The 18,485-nt window shown below is 51.5% G+C and overlaps 1 protein-coding gene across 1 annotated transcript in view; it reads right to left on the bottom strand.

The window, feature by feature from the left end:
* Stk40 (serine/threonine kinase 40) overlaps positions 1–18,485 on the bottom strand; it is a 38,067-nt gene that overhangs the window by 6,854 nt on the left and 12,728 nt on the right. The window contains exons 2-6 of the mRNA XM_051171879.1: positions 10,654–10,773; positions 9,449–9,534; positions 9,007–9,150; positions 6,337–6,564; positions 5,625–5,677 (exon numbers count right to left, since the gene is read on the bottom strand). Of these exons, the coding sequence (XP_051027836.1) occupies positions 5,625–5,677; positions 6,337–6,564; positions 9,007–9,150; positions 9,449–9,534; positions 10,654–10,765 (623 nt within the window). The 5' untranslated portion in view covers positions 10,766–10,773. The remainder of the gene's footprint in view (positions 1–5,624; positions 5,678–6,336; positions 6,565–9,006; positions 9,151–9,448; positions 9,535–10,653; positions 10,774–18,485) is intronic.

Genomic DNA, 18,485 nt, shown 5'->3' with positions numbered 1-18,485 from the left:
ATTCCCTCATTCCCACACACAGGAAAAAGACCAGCAGAGGTGACCGACCTTAACCCTCCCTCTCTGTGCTGTGGCCAGTGGGCAAGTCCTGAGCCTCCCTGCCTCACCACTGCAGAGCAGACAGGAAGCTCAGCACATCAGGCCTGGCCCTCATTCTGGTTCTGTGTGAAGTTTCCACATGCCCTGGTGAAGTGTGGAAGCTGATCTTATGCTATACTCTCCAGCTGACAGCTGTGTGTGTATGTGTGTGCACATGTTATGAAGGCCCAATGTCCGTATAAGCTATCTTTCTCTATTCTCTACTTTGGGTGTTTTGCCTGCATGTATGACAGTGTACCACATAAGTGCCTGGTGCCTGTGGGGGGCAGAAGAGGGCATGGATCCCCTGGGACCTGCATTACAGATGGTGAGCCATCTCTTAAGCCTTCTTTACATTGGTTTTAGAGATGGGGTCTCTTACTGAACCCAGAGCTCACTAATTTGGCAAGACTACTTGGGCTAGCAAGCCCCAGGGGTCCTCTTGTCTAGTCCTACCAGGGATGGGACTACAGAATCAGGTCATTGTTCGATTTTTTTTGGTTTTGTTTTTGGGTAGTATTTTGAGACAGGGTCTCTCTGTGTAGCCTTGGCTATCCTGAACTCACTATGTAGACCAGGCTGGCCTCAAACTCACAGCAATCCTCCTGCCTCTGCCTCCTGACCACCCAGCCCTCACTGTTCAGCTTTTTATGCCAGGGATCTGAACTCACATCCTCCATACTTGCCTGGCAAACACTTAACCAACTGAACCCTCTCTCTTGCCCCCAGGCTATCCTTTCTGGGGAGGAGGGGGGGGAGAGTGGGGGTATCTCTCCATGGAGCTCTGGCATCCAACTAGTGAATGTGTCATCTAGCTCTTCCTAGTCCCCACAGCCCTCAGAGCTAACAATAGGAACAGAGGGTGGCAGCACAGTTGACCAATTTCAACTACTCTTTCTAGAACCCCACTCTAGGCCAAAGCCACATGGGGGACTCAGTACTGGAAGGGTGGGGACTTTCCTGGAGTTTTCAGATTGCATAACCTCTATGGGCAGGAAGAAGCAGGTGAGGGCACGCGAGCCCTTGTGCAGGAGCAACTCCAACCCTGGTCTCCTCCCTGCTGCATAGTAGGGCAAGCACATCCTGCTGCTGATGTAGGGTGACCGTGAGCCCAGTGGCTAGGGGATAGCTGGCAATGCAGGTCTGGTCTTCACTGACTCAAGGCCTCCAAGAGAAGGTTCACCCCAGAAAAGGAGGCACTGTGAGCTGGTGATGCTGCCAAGTTGGGGTTCCCTTTGCTAGAAGCTTTGAGCAGGTAGCCTTTAGAAGAATTCTGGGGTCCTGCTGCACGGGTCTGTGGAGGCTCAGCCCACACTGTCTAGTGAATGAGGCACTACCCTAAATGTGGCTGGTCCCTGTGGGCTGCAGCCACACCACACCATGTTCACAGGCTCAGTGGGCACATTTCAGTCTCTCTGTGAGACAATGCGATGTCTACTCTCAGCAACCTTTGTGGCTGTTTCATTTCTGTAGTGCTAGGGGTCAAAGTGAGGGCTTGTGTACACCAGGCACGAGCTCTCACACTATACCCCAGCCCTAGTTCCAACAATTGTGAGCCCAAGCGCTGTCACTGACAGTGCAGCCTCCTGCTAGTCCTCCTCTAGAGCAGCGGTTCCTGCTGGGAGGTGACCCTGATTTCAGATGAGGAATACAACTCCACACCATGGGCAAGAGTCCCACAAGAGCCCTCGGCGTAAGGATGGAAGCTGAGCTGAGGCAAGAGATGCTACTCCACTGTTATGGTGAGGACAGCAGGGAAGAGGCCCATAGGAAGCACACAGAGCTAGCTCAGGGCCTCCCTTGGTAGCACTTCTGTCCTTTGCCAGGACTCAGGTGGGTTGTTTTCATTTACTCCCACAGCAGCCTATGAAGGGGTCTTCTTCAGTGTCCTATCTCAGGTGGTACAACTAAGGCTGAGAAGTAGTGGGACCTGCCCATGGTCACACAGCTTGGGAGCATTGGGAGGTAGGTCTGAGCCCAGGTCTGTTAGGACTCAGAGCCCCTGGGAAGTGCCCAGCCCCCAAATGACTTTTCCTTCTGCCGTCTCCAGGCTGACTCATCTCATGCCTTGGGTTTCAGGCTGCCTTGGCCTAGAAAAACAGACTCTTCTCCGAGAGCCACCAAGCAGGCGGCTTTGGCTTAGAACCTTTCTAGGAAGCTCGTGGTGTGGTCTTCACTACAGCTGGGAGTGAAGGGAGGGTGGCCCTTGCCAGAGGACCCAGGAGAGCACCAGTGAGGAGGGGTGTGTCTCCCCTACCTGTACCACCTGTGCTTGTTATTGGCTGAGCATTGCAGCTGGGGAGCACGGTGAGATGCTCAGTGAGCAGCCTTGAGCACCTCTTCTTACAAGTTTCCAGAGCAGAGGGGAGGGTGGGCTCAAGAGCAGGGTATGTGGCTGCAAGTGGACTTCCCTGGGAGCCGCATCCAAGAGGCTCTGAGAACCCTTCAGCTCCTTCAGAGAATTCTGCTGGCAAAGGGCTTGGTGTAAACAAAAGCCAGTCTGTCCTCCACGTTCCCTGTTGAAATGTGGGCTCCAGCTCTCACACAGGACTCCCTGCAGAAGCCTGCCTGGTGGCCTGTAGGCTAGAGCCTAAGAATACAGACAACTGCACATCAAGGTGCAAAACACTCCAGCTGAGCCTCCCGCGTCACTGCTTTGGACATAGGGCTGTAAGTGTTTACAGAACAGCACTGTGTTTCCGTGCTGGCCACTGCAGTCACAAATGTACGCTGTGGTACGTGCGCTCTGAGGATAGCTCAAAGCAGGGGCAGTGGGCTGAAGACTCAGGTTCCCAGGCCTGATCCTGTCTCTGCAGTTCCTTGCTATGTGAAGCTGTTGCTAACTCAAATGTCCTTTTCTGTGAGGGGAAATATGGCAGCGCCTGACTCTCAGGATGGAACTAGATCTGACTGGGTAAGAAGACAGTCCACAGTGGGTGCTGTGCTCCGGTTTGCCAGAGGAAGCTGCCATAGCCTCTCATTCTCTGCGGCTGGCATGCCTAGGACAGACACTGTCTGACATGGGTAATAACAGGCCCCGGAGCACATGCATTTGTGTTCTAGGTCCTGCCAGCAGGACAGCCAGCCTTCTGCTTGTGGCGGCTCTTCTGCCACAGACGTACCTGGAATCTCTCCCACAGGAAACACTACGGTCAGCCTGGAGACCTCCTAAAGCTTGGCAACATTTGTTTGTCTTGCCGCCGCCACCCACGGTGGCAGGGTGGCACACAGCTCCCCAGGAGTCCCAGACCCCCCAGCTGGTCCTGAGAGGAGGGCAAGGGCACTGGGGGTGGCGGGCAATGTGCGTCAGCAAGGGCTGCTCTGGGTGAGTCACGCTTCAGCTATGGCCCCTGGGCTACCACAGTGTTCTGCTTTTCTAGGAATTGGTATGCAACTTGCCTACCCAAGAGGAAGGAGGAAGAAGGCATCCACAGCCAGCCTCATATAACCCCAAGGACAACTTCAGATTTCAGCCCTTGCTTCTCCCTGTTCCCTCCCCTGGGCTCTCGTCCCATGTATCTGCATCCCACTGGCTAGCACAGGCGCCTGGCAGGACGGGTGGGAAGGGGCTGCATGCCAGGGATGAGCGGGAATATAAGGGGCTTTCCATGTTATATTTCTTTGTACTCTTCCTGAGTGTCTGGGTACTTAGCTGGATCCTGTCTGTTCTAAGTGAGCTACAGTGCTCTGCAACCTCAAGGTCACTTGAGACCTGCTACAGCTGTGCTGGGATTCCAGAGGTGCACCTTCAGACCACACATAGAATGGAGGGGGAGAGGGGGCTGGAGAAGGGAAAGACACAGAACCACCAGTGGGGGGAAAGCCATGCATACTTATGTATGCTAACAGGCGGGAACCCCACTGAATGTTTCCATGACAACTCCCAGAATGCTCATTTAGAGAGCCAGCAAGCCAACAAGCGGCTGTTATGTAGAGCCTGGGCCCTCTATTCCAGCTGGTTGGGTCATGGGCTCTGCAATGTCCCACAAAGGGCCTAGGTCAAATAGGATCCAAGCCTTCCTCTTTCTTACAGGTTTTGTTTTGTTTTTTATTTTTTGTTTTTCAGAGCTGGGGACCGAACTCAGGGCCCTGCACTTGCTAGGCAAGCACTCTACCACTGAGCTAAATCCCCAGCCCCTTGTTTTTTCTTTTAAAGATAGGGTCTTTCTTGCTTCTATAGCTCAGGCTGACTTCAAACTTGTGATGCTCTGTCTCTGAGTGCTGGGAACGAGGTGATAATTCGCCCTAACACAACACACTCTCCACACTCATGGCCACGCCCTCCAACATCTGCCGCCTTCTTCTCAGTCCCAGCCAGGCCTCATCTGAGGTGGGGGAGCACCTGGCCCACTTTTCTGTCTCACTCACAGGAACCTCGGGCCTTGAGGGAACTGACACTGGAGTGTACTTAGGAAGAGCCAACCCCACACTGGCAATCTATTTGATTCTCAGGCTGCTCTCTGCAGGACGGGGGCATCACTCCATCCCTACAGATGAGGGACAAGCAGAGTGCTGGCAACTGGACACATGAACGAGTGCACTTAACAAGTAAATAAATACGAGGCACAGCCGCTAGCGCACAGCGGGCTCTGCGCCAGGTCCGACCCCCACATCCTGCCCCTTCATCTTCCCTAACTCCTCACTTAGCCGCACGGGGTCAAAGCAGCTCTGGAATTTCCTGTTTCCTTCCCTCCCCTCTGCAGACTGTGACAGTAAGGCTCTCAGGCTGGCAAACCTTTGCTCAGCCAGCACGCAGCTAGCTCCTCACACACTGTCCTCAGTACGTGATGCGATAGTTGTTTTCTGGCCGGCACCCTCATCAGATGGCAGTGGGGTAGGTGCTGCACCCTCGAAACAAGTCTGTAGTCCCGACCCCCAGGGGAGCTGGCAGAGAGAAGGGTCACTTAGGCCCTCTGTATCATATTACCCAGTGGTGTAGCAGGCTGGGGCTTTGAAGCCTGTGGCCCTCTCTGTCCTCCTCTTGTGGCCCACCTCCCCACAGCGTCTTTTCCCATGACCACCGAGGCTTTGGCTACTGTAGGAGGACAGGAGGGCCCCTCCTGGGCTGACCACGTCATGGAACAAATCGGCACCATCCACTTGTGCTATGAGCACATGCTCTGCTGCCCTTTCTGCCCTCTAACCTACTGGAAGGGAAAAGGAAGGAGAGACTCAGAGAAGCAGGGGAGGCAGCGTTTCCCCACAGTGCTGCCTTTCCAGGACTGTGGTAGCCCACAGAACAGCACTTCCTCCTGTGGGATCCTGAAAGTTTGCTCCGTGGGTGCCCTTACACCACTGCCCTAATCCCGGTTGGTCAGTCGAAGGGGCTAGCGCCCAGGAGAGCCATCTGCTGCACCTCCCCCACCCCTCCAAGACTCAGCAACTCCATCCGATACTGGGGGTGTCACGCTTCTTCCTGTCTGAGCAAGACAGTAGTCCCAGCCCTAGGGTTCTGGGCGTCTCTGCGCTGGTTCCTAGGGCCGTGCGTGCACGGGGCAGCTGCGCATGGCCCCGCCCGGGGTCAGGCCGAGGGAGGGCGTGCTTACCTTTTATTGAGCACCATGTTCCCGAGCTTCAGGTCTCTGTGCACGATGTTTTTCTGAAAACCAATGAATGATGGTTTGCACCAGAGAGTGACAAGTGGGATGGGGTCCGCCTTGGGTGATGGAGGCTCCTCGGGGTTCTGGGAAGGCACGAGCCCCTAGGTCTCCTAGGACCCTCAAGCATGTGTCTGAAGTAGGTAAGAAGTGGCCTAGCAGTTTCTTCAGCTGCTTCTCACCCCAGACCAGTAGCTTATGGGAAAAGCTCCCACCTCTTCCTCACTCACCCACCCCATGGGGAAAGGAAGCTTCAGCCTAGAGATGGGGCAAGGAGCAAGCACCACACTTCTGGCTTGGCCTACAGCGCCCTGGACAAAGCTCAAGCATTTCTGTCCTTCACCCTGGGGTACCTGGGATATCATCCTACCAAAGGTCAGGCGATAGGTCCCTGCACTACGAAGCTATAATTTAGTCTCTTGACTGACTGGGAGCATGGAGCTCTCGTGGGCTGCTCTGTCAGTCGGCCTTCAAGGGAAGGTGGCTATGACCTGCAGTGCTGTGTGTGCCTCACCCAGGCAGCAGACATGCGGCCACTTTCCTCTGGATACTCTCAGCTGCAAGGCACATTTGGGTGAGGTCAGAACCAAGCAGTTTTCTGCTGAGCAGAAGCCAAGAAGGATGCTTTGGGGGGGTGGGGATTTGGGACCCTGGGCCTCACCTGGTGCAGGGCTTCCACCACGCGGACCACGTCATAGAAAATGACCACGGTCTCCCGTTCACTGAGCCTCTTCTCCTTGATGACGTAGTGCTGCAGGTTGATGAGGTCGGCTGTCTTGTCGCTGAAGTCGTGTGCACAGAGGCAATCAAGGACGAGGCAGATGCGTTTCTTCATCTTCTTCACCATCCGACCAGACTCTGTGTCCTCGACTGCTTCACAGGTGCGGTCCTGGGAGGCAAGGAGACGGGCCGTGGGCAGGGGCTTAAGGCTCTCCTTCAGAGGTTCAGAGGGAGTGGCTGGCTCTCTGCTGCCCTGGGTGAGGCGCACACAGGTGGCCACTCAAACCCTGCAGGAGTCAGTGGGTGGCAGCCAGACACAGACAGCCTGACTGGGTAGTGTCAAGTTCAACATCTCAGGTGTGATCACAGGGCAAGGGCAGCACTGGGCATTTAAAGCCAACTGGCCCCCTCAGCCCAGCGCAGCAGCAGTGAAGCTGAGTCCTGGGGCGTCTCCCTCCTGCTGTGCTCCCAGATTCCAGCTAACACCAGTGTCACTTCCATCCATGTCCAAGACTGCAGATGGTTTTCTCAGTTCTTTGAGACAAGACCATCTCACTAAGTAGTCTTGACTGGTCTACATACTGAGTTCTAGGCTGGCCTAGGACTCAGAGATCCATCTGTTGGGGTGAAAGTCATGTGCCACCACTCTAGGCATAAGACTACAGGAGTCTGAGAGTAGTCACTGTTGGAAAGCTCCAGTCACGCATTTTTCTGTGTATGATGGCTGATTTTGGTTGTCAATTTGACTGCACCTGGCATCAACTAACTGGGGAGGGATGGTCTTCATCTGGGTATCTGAATCCGGGCGAGCAACCCTGAGTATGTGCCACAGGTTTTGGTGGTAGCCTGCGTAGAGGATGTGGAAAAAGGAAACCGAGGGCCAGCCAGCGGGATCATGTGCTTGGGAGGCAGAGGCGAGCAGATCTCTGAGTTTGAGGCCAGCTTGGTCTACATATCACAATTTAGGCCAGTCACGACTACTTAGTGAGAGCCTGTCTCAGCAAACTAAAACAAAACAAAAACCTGCCTTTTGCCTGCTTGGCCTCACTCTCACTGGCAAGTCCACCCGCCCCGCTGCGGCAGCACTCCTTCACCCGTACTAAAACTAACTCTGACCTTCCAATACAAACTGAAGCCGAGAGGCTCGGTGGGAGGCCTTCAGCAGCAGGCTGAGGCTATGGATGGATTCTCAGCCTTCCTGCCCTCAGGCAGCCATTGTTGCACTCCCTGGACCACAGCCTGGGAGCCAGTCAATAAACCCTCCTTACGTTCTGTTCCATTAGAGAAACCTGACTGCCCAAGACAATGGCTTTCCCCATGGCTGCAGGACTGCTGGGCAGTCATAACTGGAAGGAGTACGGGGTGGGCCTCAGATAGCTTCACCGCATGAGTCTCGTTCTTCAGGCATAAAGGGGAGCTAGCCATCCTTCCCTCCCTTAAGTCAAGGATTCTATAAACCAACCCAGGCCTGCTGCCGTCAGGGGTCAGCAGGTCAGTTACTAACACTGGGCCTGCAGCCCTAGCCACTGTCCTTACTGCAAGGGATCCTAAGTGTGACAAAAATAGGTGTAGCATGAATACTGTGGTCCTGCCAGCCAGAGGAGGGCTGGCCATTACCAGCACACAGCCGAAGCCCTCTGGGAAACTCCTGGAGGACCAGTCAGAGTTATCCTTAAAAACAGGATCAGACCTGTGATTCGCCTGCTGCAGGGTCTGGGCCCAGTGTCTAACGCTCAAGGCACTTTTGGTCACCTCTGCTCTGTCATCCGAAAGAATACAATTGAAGGCCAAGCTTGTGAAGACACCAGAATTGCATATGAAGATATCAGAATTGAGATACTAAGATCAGCTTCATTTCCGTTTAAGAAAATGCTCCAGTTTTTGGAGCTGCCTCTAATGGCAAGTCTAAGAATAAGGCCTTGGCAGGTGTGGGTGTGGGCGGGTATCGTACTGTTATCCCCAGACTGGCAAGCTACAGTTCAGCTTGTTAGCATTTTCCACTTGCTTCGTGTGAGGGATCAAACTGACAGGGAAACAATGGTGATGATGAGCAGGTGTCACAGCGGCCAGGGCTGGATGCACGCCTCGTCACTGCTGCGCATCCGCCTGCCAGCCGTGAGGCAGGGGACACTATGACTGTCTCTGTTCTTTATACCATGGGTCTGAGGCTCAGCGGCCTGAAATGACTCGCCTGAAGTCACAAAAAGGACATCTACAGAACTGAGATGCCTGGGCAGGCAAGGGGCGGTGGTGCGGTCACGCCGTGAGAGCTGACCACAGGTCAGACTAACTCTTGCTCTGCCTTCCACACAAGCCCAGCCAATCAGAACAACATAGTTGGAGCGGACAGTAAATGGCTATCTTTTCTCCCTCAGAAAAGCAACATTTCCAAGCTCGCCTGGCTGCCGCAAGTTGTCGTTTGTGAACAGTCCTGCAGATTGAGACCATCACGAACACTGTAGCAGCCAGCATGGCCCTAGCCTGATTCCAAATCCCTCTGCTCAGGTCTTGATGGCCAGCAGGGAAGGAATACCGGGAATTTCATGTTGGGATGCTGGGAGCCACAGCTCTGAGCGATGCCAGGAAGCACAAGGAGTGCAGGGCCACTCACCTGGAAGAGTCCATGGTGGTGGACCACGCCGTCCTGCGTGTGCAGCAGGGAGAGCAGAGAGTATTCGGTGTGCAGCAGCATCTTGCCCTGCCTCTCCTCTTGGCTCTCTAGTCCTTGCTCGCCCCTCTCCTCAAGGGTGAGGATCTGTAGGGAGGCACAAAAAGGAAAAGAACAAATGCTTTCCGTTACCCAGGAGACAGGCGGGACGGGGGAAGCAGGTTCACTTCTGCTCTGCCTGACCCCACGCAGGCACGCATGGCAGCTGCTTTTCCTGATAGCCTGTAGTTCACACAGAGCTCTTTAATCAGGAGCTGAGTGAGACTGTGAACTTGACTGTTCTCAGGAAGAAACAGGGCTACTTATAGGTGATACAGTGTGAAGGTGACAAGGAGGCTGGGCTGGGCTGCCCTGGTTCTGAGGGCCTTGGCCTGTGCTTGCTTACCTTCAACTGATAGAAGTCATCCGTGCCATCTTTCCTCGCCAAACACTGCACGATGCTTGGTACCGGTGAGTTGCCCAGGCGGGGACCTGTGGCACACAGAGCTTACTTTGCAGAATGTCACCACATGGCCTTCTGGTGAGATCGGCTCTTTATACCTATTGGGCGGTGCCCACAAAAGTTTCCTGGTGGAGAGTTCTATCTCTTCCACAGTGGAGGGGGATGTGTGTGCATCTGCCTGATACACACCTGGCTTCTGCTGGCATGTTCCTCACAAGGGTTTCCAGTGTCTAGTGTAGGGCACGCCCGTAATCCTAGCACTCAAGAAGCTCATGTAGGGGGCCGGCCGGCTGGAGGCCAGCCTGGGCCGCACGTCAGGCCTTTCCTGCCTTCACCATCCACAGAATCTTCTCACTGTGTCCCACCTTGTTCATCTCCTTCTAGTACTCTGCTAAAGTCTTTTTTCTCCAACAAACAGGCTAAATTCTGTGATGGCAGCAGCGGACCCTCTTCATCACCCTACAAACAGTGCAGGGCTGTTTGCTGGGAGCAGGCGCCATTATGAGCTGTTTGCTGGGTGTCTGAGGTTGGAAGAGGTTGTGCCTCTGAGTCCCAAAGGCTGTCCCTAGAACAAAAGGCCTACCAAGCCCCTGGTGCCAAAGCCCACACCGCCGGAGCCTGGACTGGCCAGGCCTCAGACACACTCAGAATGGCAGCTGCTCCTCACGCGCTGGAGACGTTCAGTTCCACAGGATTTTCACACTGTTCTACAAGTAGCTCAGGGCACACCTTTAATCTCAGCTCTTGGGAGGCAGAGGCAGGCAGAACGCTTTGCGTTTAAGGCCAGCTTGATCTACATAGATCCTGCCTCAAAACACCCCTCCCAAATGAAATAAATATAAGCAGCTCAGGGAAATGCTATACAAAAACACTGAAATCTTTCATGTCATTCAAGAAAGGCAAAGAGTGCCTAAGGTGGTGAGTGGAGGGCTGTAATGCAGCTATGTGCTTTGTGTGCCTGTAGACACTCTGGGGCTCATGTTCTCAAAGGTGGGAAGTGAGAGACTGGCTCTTGATCTAAAGCTGGAATGCTGACAAAAAAACTGACTCTTTTTGCTATGGAGTGATCACAACCCCGCTACCTCCACAGATACTCCAGGGCCCTGCATAGCCCTGGCCACACCCACTTCCCGGGGCCAGAGACTCACCCAGGATGAACGGTCCTGCTCTCTTGGCATTATTTCCAGCAATGCCAGTCCCTAGAGCCTTGGCCCTGGCTGACGTCTCCCCAGCTCCTCTGTCTGAGGCTCTCCGCTTCATTCTCAGTTCTGAACAAGACAGAAAAGATCCTTTCTGTTGAGTACATCAACAACTTTCCTTACATGAACCAGCCTACCATGAGGACACATTACACAGCTGCCACTGCTGCCACCTTCTCCCCACCAGGAGGAGCATCCAAGGCGCCTGAGGACACAAAACCCAGCCCCTTTACTTGACAGTCAGTACACACCAACAGCAGATGTCCTTGAAGGCAGTAGACACAGATCACAGAAGTGAGGGTGGGGTAGTCTGCTGTAAAGGTGCCAGAGGGACACCGAGAGGAGGCAAAGGACTTTGTGTGGGTGTTGAAGACAAACCCCTACAAAGACAGAATAGGCAACTAAGCCCCAGCCCTGAGCTGTTGTTCTCAAAGTGGCCCCCACCTCCAATGCTTAGAGCCAAAAGACCCACAGTGCTGCCTCCTGGGCCATCTCCACGAGTGGTGGGCCATGGGTCCCAGGGAAATGGCCCCTTAAACATGGTGCTTAGTTCTTCCTTCCTGGCCATGAAGTCTGAGGAGTTCCCTATGCAGTCAAGGATGACCTTGGATTTATTTTTAATAATGAACTACCCATCATGGCCACTTGACGGTGCTGAACACAAGATAATATTTTATTTTATTTTGGTTTTTCGAGACAGGGTTTCTCTGTGTAGCCCTGGCTGTCCTAGATTCACTTTGTAGACCAGGCTGGCCTCAAACTCATAGCAATCCACCTGCCTCTGCCTCCCTGAGTGCTGGGATTAAAGGCGTGCGCCACCACACCCGGTTTTTTTTTTTTATGAATAAATTTTTGTTCTTAATTATGTATTTCTTAGTTTTTCCAGACAGGGTTTCTCTGTGTGTAGCCCTGGCTATCCTGGAATCACTCTGTAGACTGGCTGGTCTTGAACTCACAAAGATCCGCCTGCTTCTGCTTCCTGAGTCCTGGGATTAAAGGTGTTCTCCACCACTGCCTGGCTTACTTTATTTATTTTTATGTTATATGCATTGGTGTTTTGCTTGCATTTTTGTCTGTGTAAGGGTGTCAGATCTTGGGAGTTGTAAGATCAGATAGTTGTGAGCTGCTATGTAGGTGCAGGGACTTGAACCTGGGCATCCTCTCTGGAAGAGCAGTGAATGCTCTTAACCACTGAGCCATCTCTCCCGACTCCCTCCCACCCCCCCCCCCCCCCCCCCCCCCCCCCGCAATAGGATTTTCTCTGTGTAGTCCCGGCTGTTCTGGAATCACTCTATACTCTAGGGCTGGCCTTGAACTCAAGAAATCTGCCTGCCTCCTGAGTGCTGACATTAAAGGTAAGCACTACCACTGCCTCACTTAAGGAATATTAAAATTTAGGTTGTATAGCTATTTTGCCTGCATGTGTATCTCTGGCAGCACGCATATGCATGCCTGGTGTCTGTGGAGGCCAAAAGGGGGCACTAGATCCCTGCAACTGGAGTTAAGAGAGTTATGAGCCACGGTGTGGGTATTGAGAATTGAACCCAGGTCCTCTGTAGGAGCAGCAAGTGCTCTCAACCAATGGCGGAACCATCCCTCTAGCTCCAGGACACTATCTCTTAGAAAGAAAGGAAGGATGAGGCCAACCTGGTCTACAGAGTGGGTTCCAGGACAGCCAAGGTTACCTAAGAGAAACCATGTCCTGAAAAACTAAACAAAAACAAAAATAACACCACACACACACACACACACACACACACACACACACACACAAAAACAAAAACACGCAAGGGGCTGGAATTGGAGCTGAATGGCAGAGCACTTGCTTAGTGTGTCTGAGGCCTTGGGTTCCATCTTTATCATAGAAAAAACAAAACAAAAAACAAAAAACAAAACAAACCCAGATTTGTATATGATAAAAAACATAGGAGGTATGTCTTATCTCCCCCACTTTATGGGCATCCATTCCTTCCTTCCCTTTTTTTTTTTTAATGGTCACACATATGCCTGTATATTTTGGCTCTCTCCTCCTCTTTAAGGTTTAAACCCCAGGGTAGGCAAACTGCTATGCAGGAAGAGAATAAAGAAGAGAAGGCAACACCACGCTAGTTCAGCCCGAATGCAAGCAGCCATTTGGTTGGGAGGGGAATGAGAAAGAGAAAGAAAAAGAGTAAGGAACCCAAAGTACCAGAAAAAGCAAACTTAGGCTCTGGCCAGCACCAGAAGGAAAGAGACAAAGAAATAGTTATTCCTTTCCAAGTCAGGGCCCAGAAATGTAGACAGACCCAGAACTCATGGCAGCTCATGGGGACACTCTTGGCATCCTGTTCTCTCAGGATAAATGCCAAGAAGCAAGACGACAGGGTCAAATGGGGTAAAGAACTTTATTATTTTTTCTTTCTCTCCCCACCCCCCGCACCCCCACCCCCACCCCACGAGACAGAGTTTCTCTGTGTAGCCCTGGCTGTCCTGGAACTCACTCTATAGATCAGGCTGGCCTCAAACTCACAAAAATCCATCTGCCTCCTGGTATACACAGCCACTGCCTGTCTTATTTTTATTATTATTTTTTCAAATGGTCTCACTCTAGCCCAGTAGTTCTCAACCTTTCTTCCTAATGTTATGACCTTTTAATACAGGTCCTCATATTGTGGCGACTCCCAACCACAAAATTACTTCATTGATACTTTGTATATGTAATTTTGCTACTGTTACGAGTCATAATGTAAATATCTGAAATGCAGGATGTGTGGTGTGTGACTCCTATGGAGGGTGAGACCCACAGGTTGACATCCACTGCACCCAGCCCATGGTGACTAAGAGCACTTTATATAGCTCAGGCTGGCTTCAAACTTGTGATTCTTTCTCAGGACAAGTGTATAGGGTATAGGTGTGAACCACTGTGCTTAGCAGGGTGAATGTTTTATGTGTGTGTGTGTGTTTTACTTACTGACTTATTTTCCCCAAAGTGTTTATTTAACACATAGTGGCAAACTGTTCCTAGGAAGGCTGTGGCAACTGACAGTCCCACCAGCAGTGTCAGGGAAGGAATCACTGGTCCTGCACCTGTACCAGGGCTGTTTCCTTACTCTTGTAAATGACTCATTTCATGAGTAATAAAAAGGGATAATTCTTTATGTCTGAGGTTGAACTTCAACATGCTTTCTGGTTATATGTATTGTTTCTTTTTAAACTTTATTTTGTTCTCCATTTAAAAAGTGATTACATTCACTATTTATTTGAGAGAGAATGAGAGAGAGAGAGAGGGGGAGGGAGAGAAAGTACACACACACCTTGGTAGACATGTGGCACTGTGGGAGAAGCTTTCTCCATCTATCACATGAGTCTTGAGGACTGAGCTGAACCCTGTCCTCCATTTTTTATTTCTATGGGTATGAAAGTGTTACTGTTTAAACTGCTATCTAGCCAAATATCTGTCTGTTCCTTTAGCCTTGTTGGTATCCTGGAAAGCTCATGCTGATGGTCACAGTTCTGTTACCAGGGGTCCTCTCCAAATATCCAGCAGTCCCCAGAAGCAGAGAGGAATCAAAGAGCTTTAGAAACATCCTGGAAAGTCAGACATAGTGTGTACTAGTGTTCATGCTCTTTGCCTGGCTAACTCCTAGGCATCACCAGGGCACACGTAATTTCTGCAGAGAAGCTAAGTTCAACAGCCCATTGCCAGTGGCTCTCAGCTGGCCTTACACTTAGTGTCGTATGAGTTTGTTTGTGTGTCTATGTTTAATGACTGTCACCACCACTAGGAAAAGAATCTTATATATACACATGAGTATCAGCCCCTGGTGCCGGCCCAGCACACAGTAATCAACAGATGCCTTCCCTGCCGTTGCGGATGGTTCTGCCAGGGCCAGCAGCCTCTGGTAGTAGTTGGTACCACTACACTCTGATCCTGTTCTCCTTCTCTGGGGTGCTGAGCCTCCTCTTTTTTCCACAGTTCCCTGGAGAGCACCAGGCAGGCATATCACATCTGTGCCAATGCTTCTTCGCCTACACACAGTCTAGACGCCTGTTTGCTGGGAGCAGCTGTGACCCAGACAATGAGTGGGTTTAGCCTTACCCCTCCTACCCCACTCAGGATTCGACTCAAGCAAATGGCATGGGAACAGCTCCAAGACGCGGCAGACAGAAGGATGGGAGCAGATGGGCAGGGAGAGGAAAAGATGCTGGCGGGGAAGAGGTACCCAGGCTGCCTTCCTTCCTAAACATCATTTCCTGCTACCCAGAGTTGACAGAAGCAAAGGAAATCATGGTGAAAAGGCAGGCCAGGAAAAACTGGAGGACAAGGTTTTCAGAGAGAGAGAGAGAGATACAAAGGACAGCCCCACCTTGCTCTCCAGCCATCCAGGCAAGATGCTCCAGGCATACCTCTAAATGGTCCACAAAAAGGCCTGTGTGAAGGACCCACACCTACGGTGATGTAATAACAATACTGCCCAAGTCCCAAAAGGACTTGGGCATTGCCCTCTCAAGCAGTTGTCCTCAACCTGGAGTAGAGGCCCCCTCACCCCTCATATTTTGCAGAAGTCACTGATATTGGAAAGAGTACCATAGACCTCCATGTGTAGCACATTAGCAAAGATGCATTCCTTATACTCTTCCTTGGCTAAAATGTGCAAAATGAATCCTAACTGTGACAACCCTGAGTTGAAGTCCTTTCAACAAAATGGGTCAGCTGTGTGCTTCAAAAGCATCAATGCAGCCGGGCGTGGTGGCACATGCATTTAATCCCAGCACTTGGGAGGCAGAGGCAGGCAGATGGCTGTGAGTTCGAGGCCAACATGGTCTACAAAGGGAGTCCAGGACAGTCAGGGCTGTTACACAGGCTGTTACTCTGTCTTGAAAAACCAAAACCAGCCAAACAAACAAACAAAAAACCAAAACAACAATAAATCAATGCGAGTTAAAGAAAAGCTAAGCCACAGAACTGTAACCCCAGGAATCAAGAGGTGAGGGTAGGAAGACAAGCACTTCACGATCGGCAACCCAGGTCATCCTCCACTACCGAGCATGTTCAAACCCAGACTGGGGACTTGTGAGATCCTGACTCCTGCTGGGGACCCAACTCAGGTCCTCTGGAAGAGCAGCAGCTGCTCTTAACCACTGAGCCATCTCTTCATTTTACATTTCCTGGGTTTGAAGAGCATGTGTGGGCTATATAACAGAATGTCCTTGCTCTCTTAGATGCACAAGTGTTCATGAGTGGGCAGGACGTGATGTTTGGCATGACACAGGATGAGGACCCACCTGTTGGACTAGCTCCCAAGACTCAGCTCACAGGTTTAAAAGGGCCTGTTTGCATACATAATCGCAGTGGGGCAACCTGAAACCTTATTCTTGCTAGGCACTCAGTCTGGCATGAACAGATTTAATCATATATGGCCAAGAAATGAGGGGGGGAAAAAATCAGGGTTCTGTAACCTATAGGTCCGCCACCTGGTGGCGCCTTTCTGCAACGCATTCTCGGTACTTCTCTGCACCAAGGGCAGGGCAGTGGCCCTTGCTCTCCTTCAGGCTGATGAGGATTCAGGGACCAGTCCGTCAGAGACAAAGATACTCTCTGCTGACTGGTAATGGGTTGGGAAGACAGAGTCCATCAGACAGCTACCTGCTGCAGAGGTCCTCCAAGGCTCCCAGTTTTCAGAAAGAAACCCGAGCTCCCCAATGAGGCTGCCGGCCCCAGGCTACCTCCCCCACCTCACTGCCTTTATATGACGCTAAATGTAGCCCATGAGTCATGGGCGCTGTATGTGCCATGAACAGTCTTGCCCTACCCTTCTCTCTGGCCTGTTTGTCCTTCTCTGTCCTCACTGAAGTATCTGACACCTACAGCAGATACTCACAGCCACTTGCCAGGGCTGGGCAGTCTTTACCACCCAGAGCACCTCTGACCCCTCCTCCCCCTGGGCTGTGACTATTAGTTTGTTTAATCTCTCCATCCCAGGTTTTGGGCTCCCGGAAAGCAAGTCCAGTTCATCTTTGCTTGTCTTGCCCAAGCCCCATGCCTGCCAAAAGGCCGAGAGAACAAGCCACCATGCACCTACAAGGCACCGAGGCCAGGGCTAGGGCAGAGGCTAGAGACAGCTGGACATGGAGGCACAAAGTGGTGTTCACAGGTGAGCCCTGCCTCTGCCAGGCTGAGACTGGTATGGGATCAGATGGAAACACAGCAGGGCAGACTAGGTAGTGTCTACCAGCTCAAGGCAACAGACACAGGATTCTGCTGGTGTTGGACAGTTTGACCAGGGGGGAAAAATCCATGGCAAATTAGATGCAGTGAGCCAGGCACTCGCCTTTAATCCCAGCACAGGCGGATCTCTGAGTTTGAGGCCACCCTGGTCTACAAAGTGAGTCCAGGATGCCAGGGCTGTTACACAGAGAAACTGTGTCTCGAAAAACAAAACGAAACAAAAAAAGTGCAGTGGCACAGCCTATAACCCCAGCACTTAGGAAGTAGAGTTAGGAGAGCAGAAGCCAGAAGCCAGTCTGGGTTACAGAGTGAGAGGTGCCTTGTACTGCCCCCCACAAAATTAAAAAGAATAGAAAAGAAAAGGCAAAGAGAGAAAGCAAGTGAGAAAAGCAGCTAGCACTAGCTTGGCTGAGGCAAGAGGATCACTGTAAATCAAAGCTAGCCTGAGCTGCCATAAGACCCCATGTGAGCAGGGCATGGTGGCCCACGCCTTTAATCCCAGCACTTGGAGGCAGAGGCAGGTGGACCATTGTGAGTTCGAGGCCAGCCTGATCTACAAAGTGAGTCCAGGACAGCCAAGAATACAAAGAGAAACCGTGTCTCAAAAAACAAAACACAAGGGGCTGGAGAGATGGCTCCGTGGAAAGATCACTGACAGCTCTTCCAGAGGACCCGAGTTCAATTCCCAGCACCCACATGGCAGCGCACACCTGTCCATAACTTCATGATCTGACACCCTCACACAGACATTCAGGTAGGCAAAATACCTATGTACATAAAAAATGAATAAATAAATAAAATTTAAAAAGAAAAAAGAAAAACAGAACACACACACACACACACACACACACACACACACACACAAAAACCATGTGAGAGACATCTCAACCACCGAGTCAAACCCATTTATGTATGGAACCCCATAGTGGACAGACTAAACCTTGTGCAAAATCTCTTAGAGTCCAAGTAAAGGGGGCTGAAGAGATGGCTCAGGGGTTAAGAGCACAATCAGCTCTTCCAAGAGGTCCTGAGTTCAATTTCCAGCAACCACATGGTGGCTTACAACTATCTATAATGTAATCTGATGCCCTCTTCTGGTATGCAAGTGTACATGCAGATAGAACACTCATAGATTAAACAAACAAACAAATAAGAAAAAAGAAAATCCAAGTAAGAGCTCTACATCCTCACATTGTCTAAGTGGTTTCTGCTTACAGCTTTATAATTCACAAGGCAGTTGCAAATGTACACTTCTACCGATCCTCCCCAACACACTGAGGTGCATGCACATTTTTCAAGACAAAGGAAAGGAGATGGTGAGACCTGGGGAAAGGTGAGGCAGTAACACAGGTTTTCCAGGGCTAAATCTGTATAAACACATTGCTTCTTTAACAGCCTCCATGACACCTGAGATCGGCAACTTCCCTACAGACCTGAGTTCTCTATACTCAGGAAAGTAAGAGGAACTCACAGCCCACGAACAAGGGTTTTAAATCGCTGACGGTTACCCAAATGACAGTTGGGAGAGCAAGACCAACATGAGGTGTAAACCAGGGTTCAGGTCTTAGCCTGC

This window comes from Acomys russatus, chromosome 29 (genome assembly GCF_903995435.1).
Source record: "Acomys russatus chromosome 29, mAcoRus1.1, whole genome shotgun sequence".
In the NCBI taxonomy this organism is placed as follows: domain Eukaryota; kingdom Metazoa; phylum Chordata; class Mammalia; order Rodentia; family Muridae; genus Acomys; species Acomys russatus.
The sequence above is the reverse complement of the archived record's forward strand: the minus strand, read 5'-3'. Positions and strand labels throughout refer to the sequence as shown.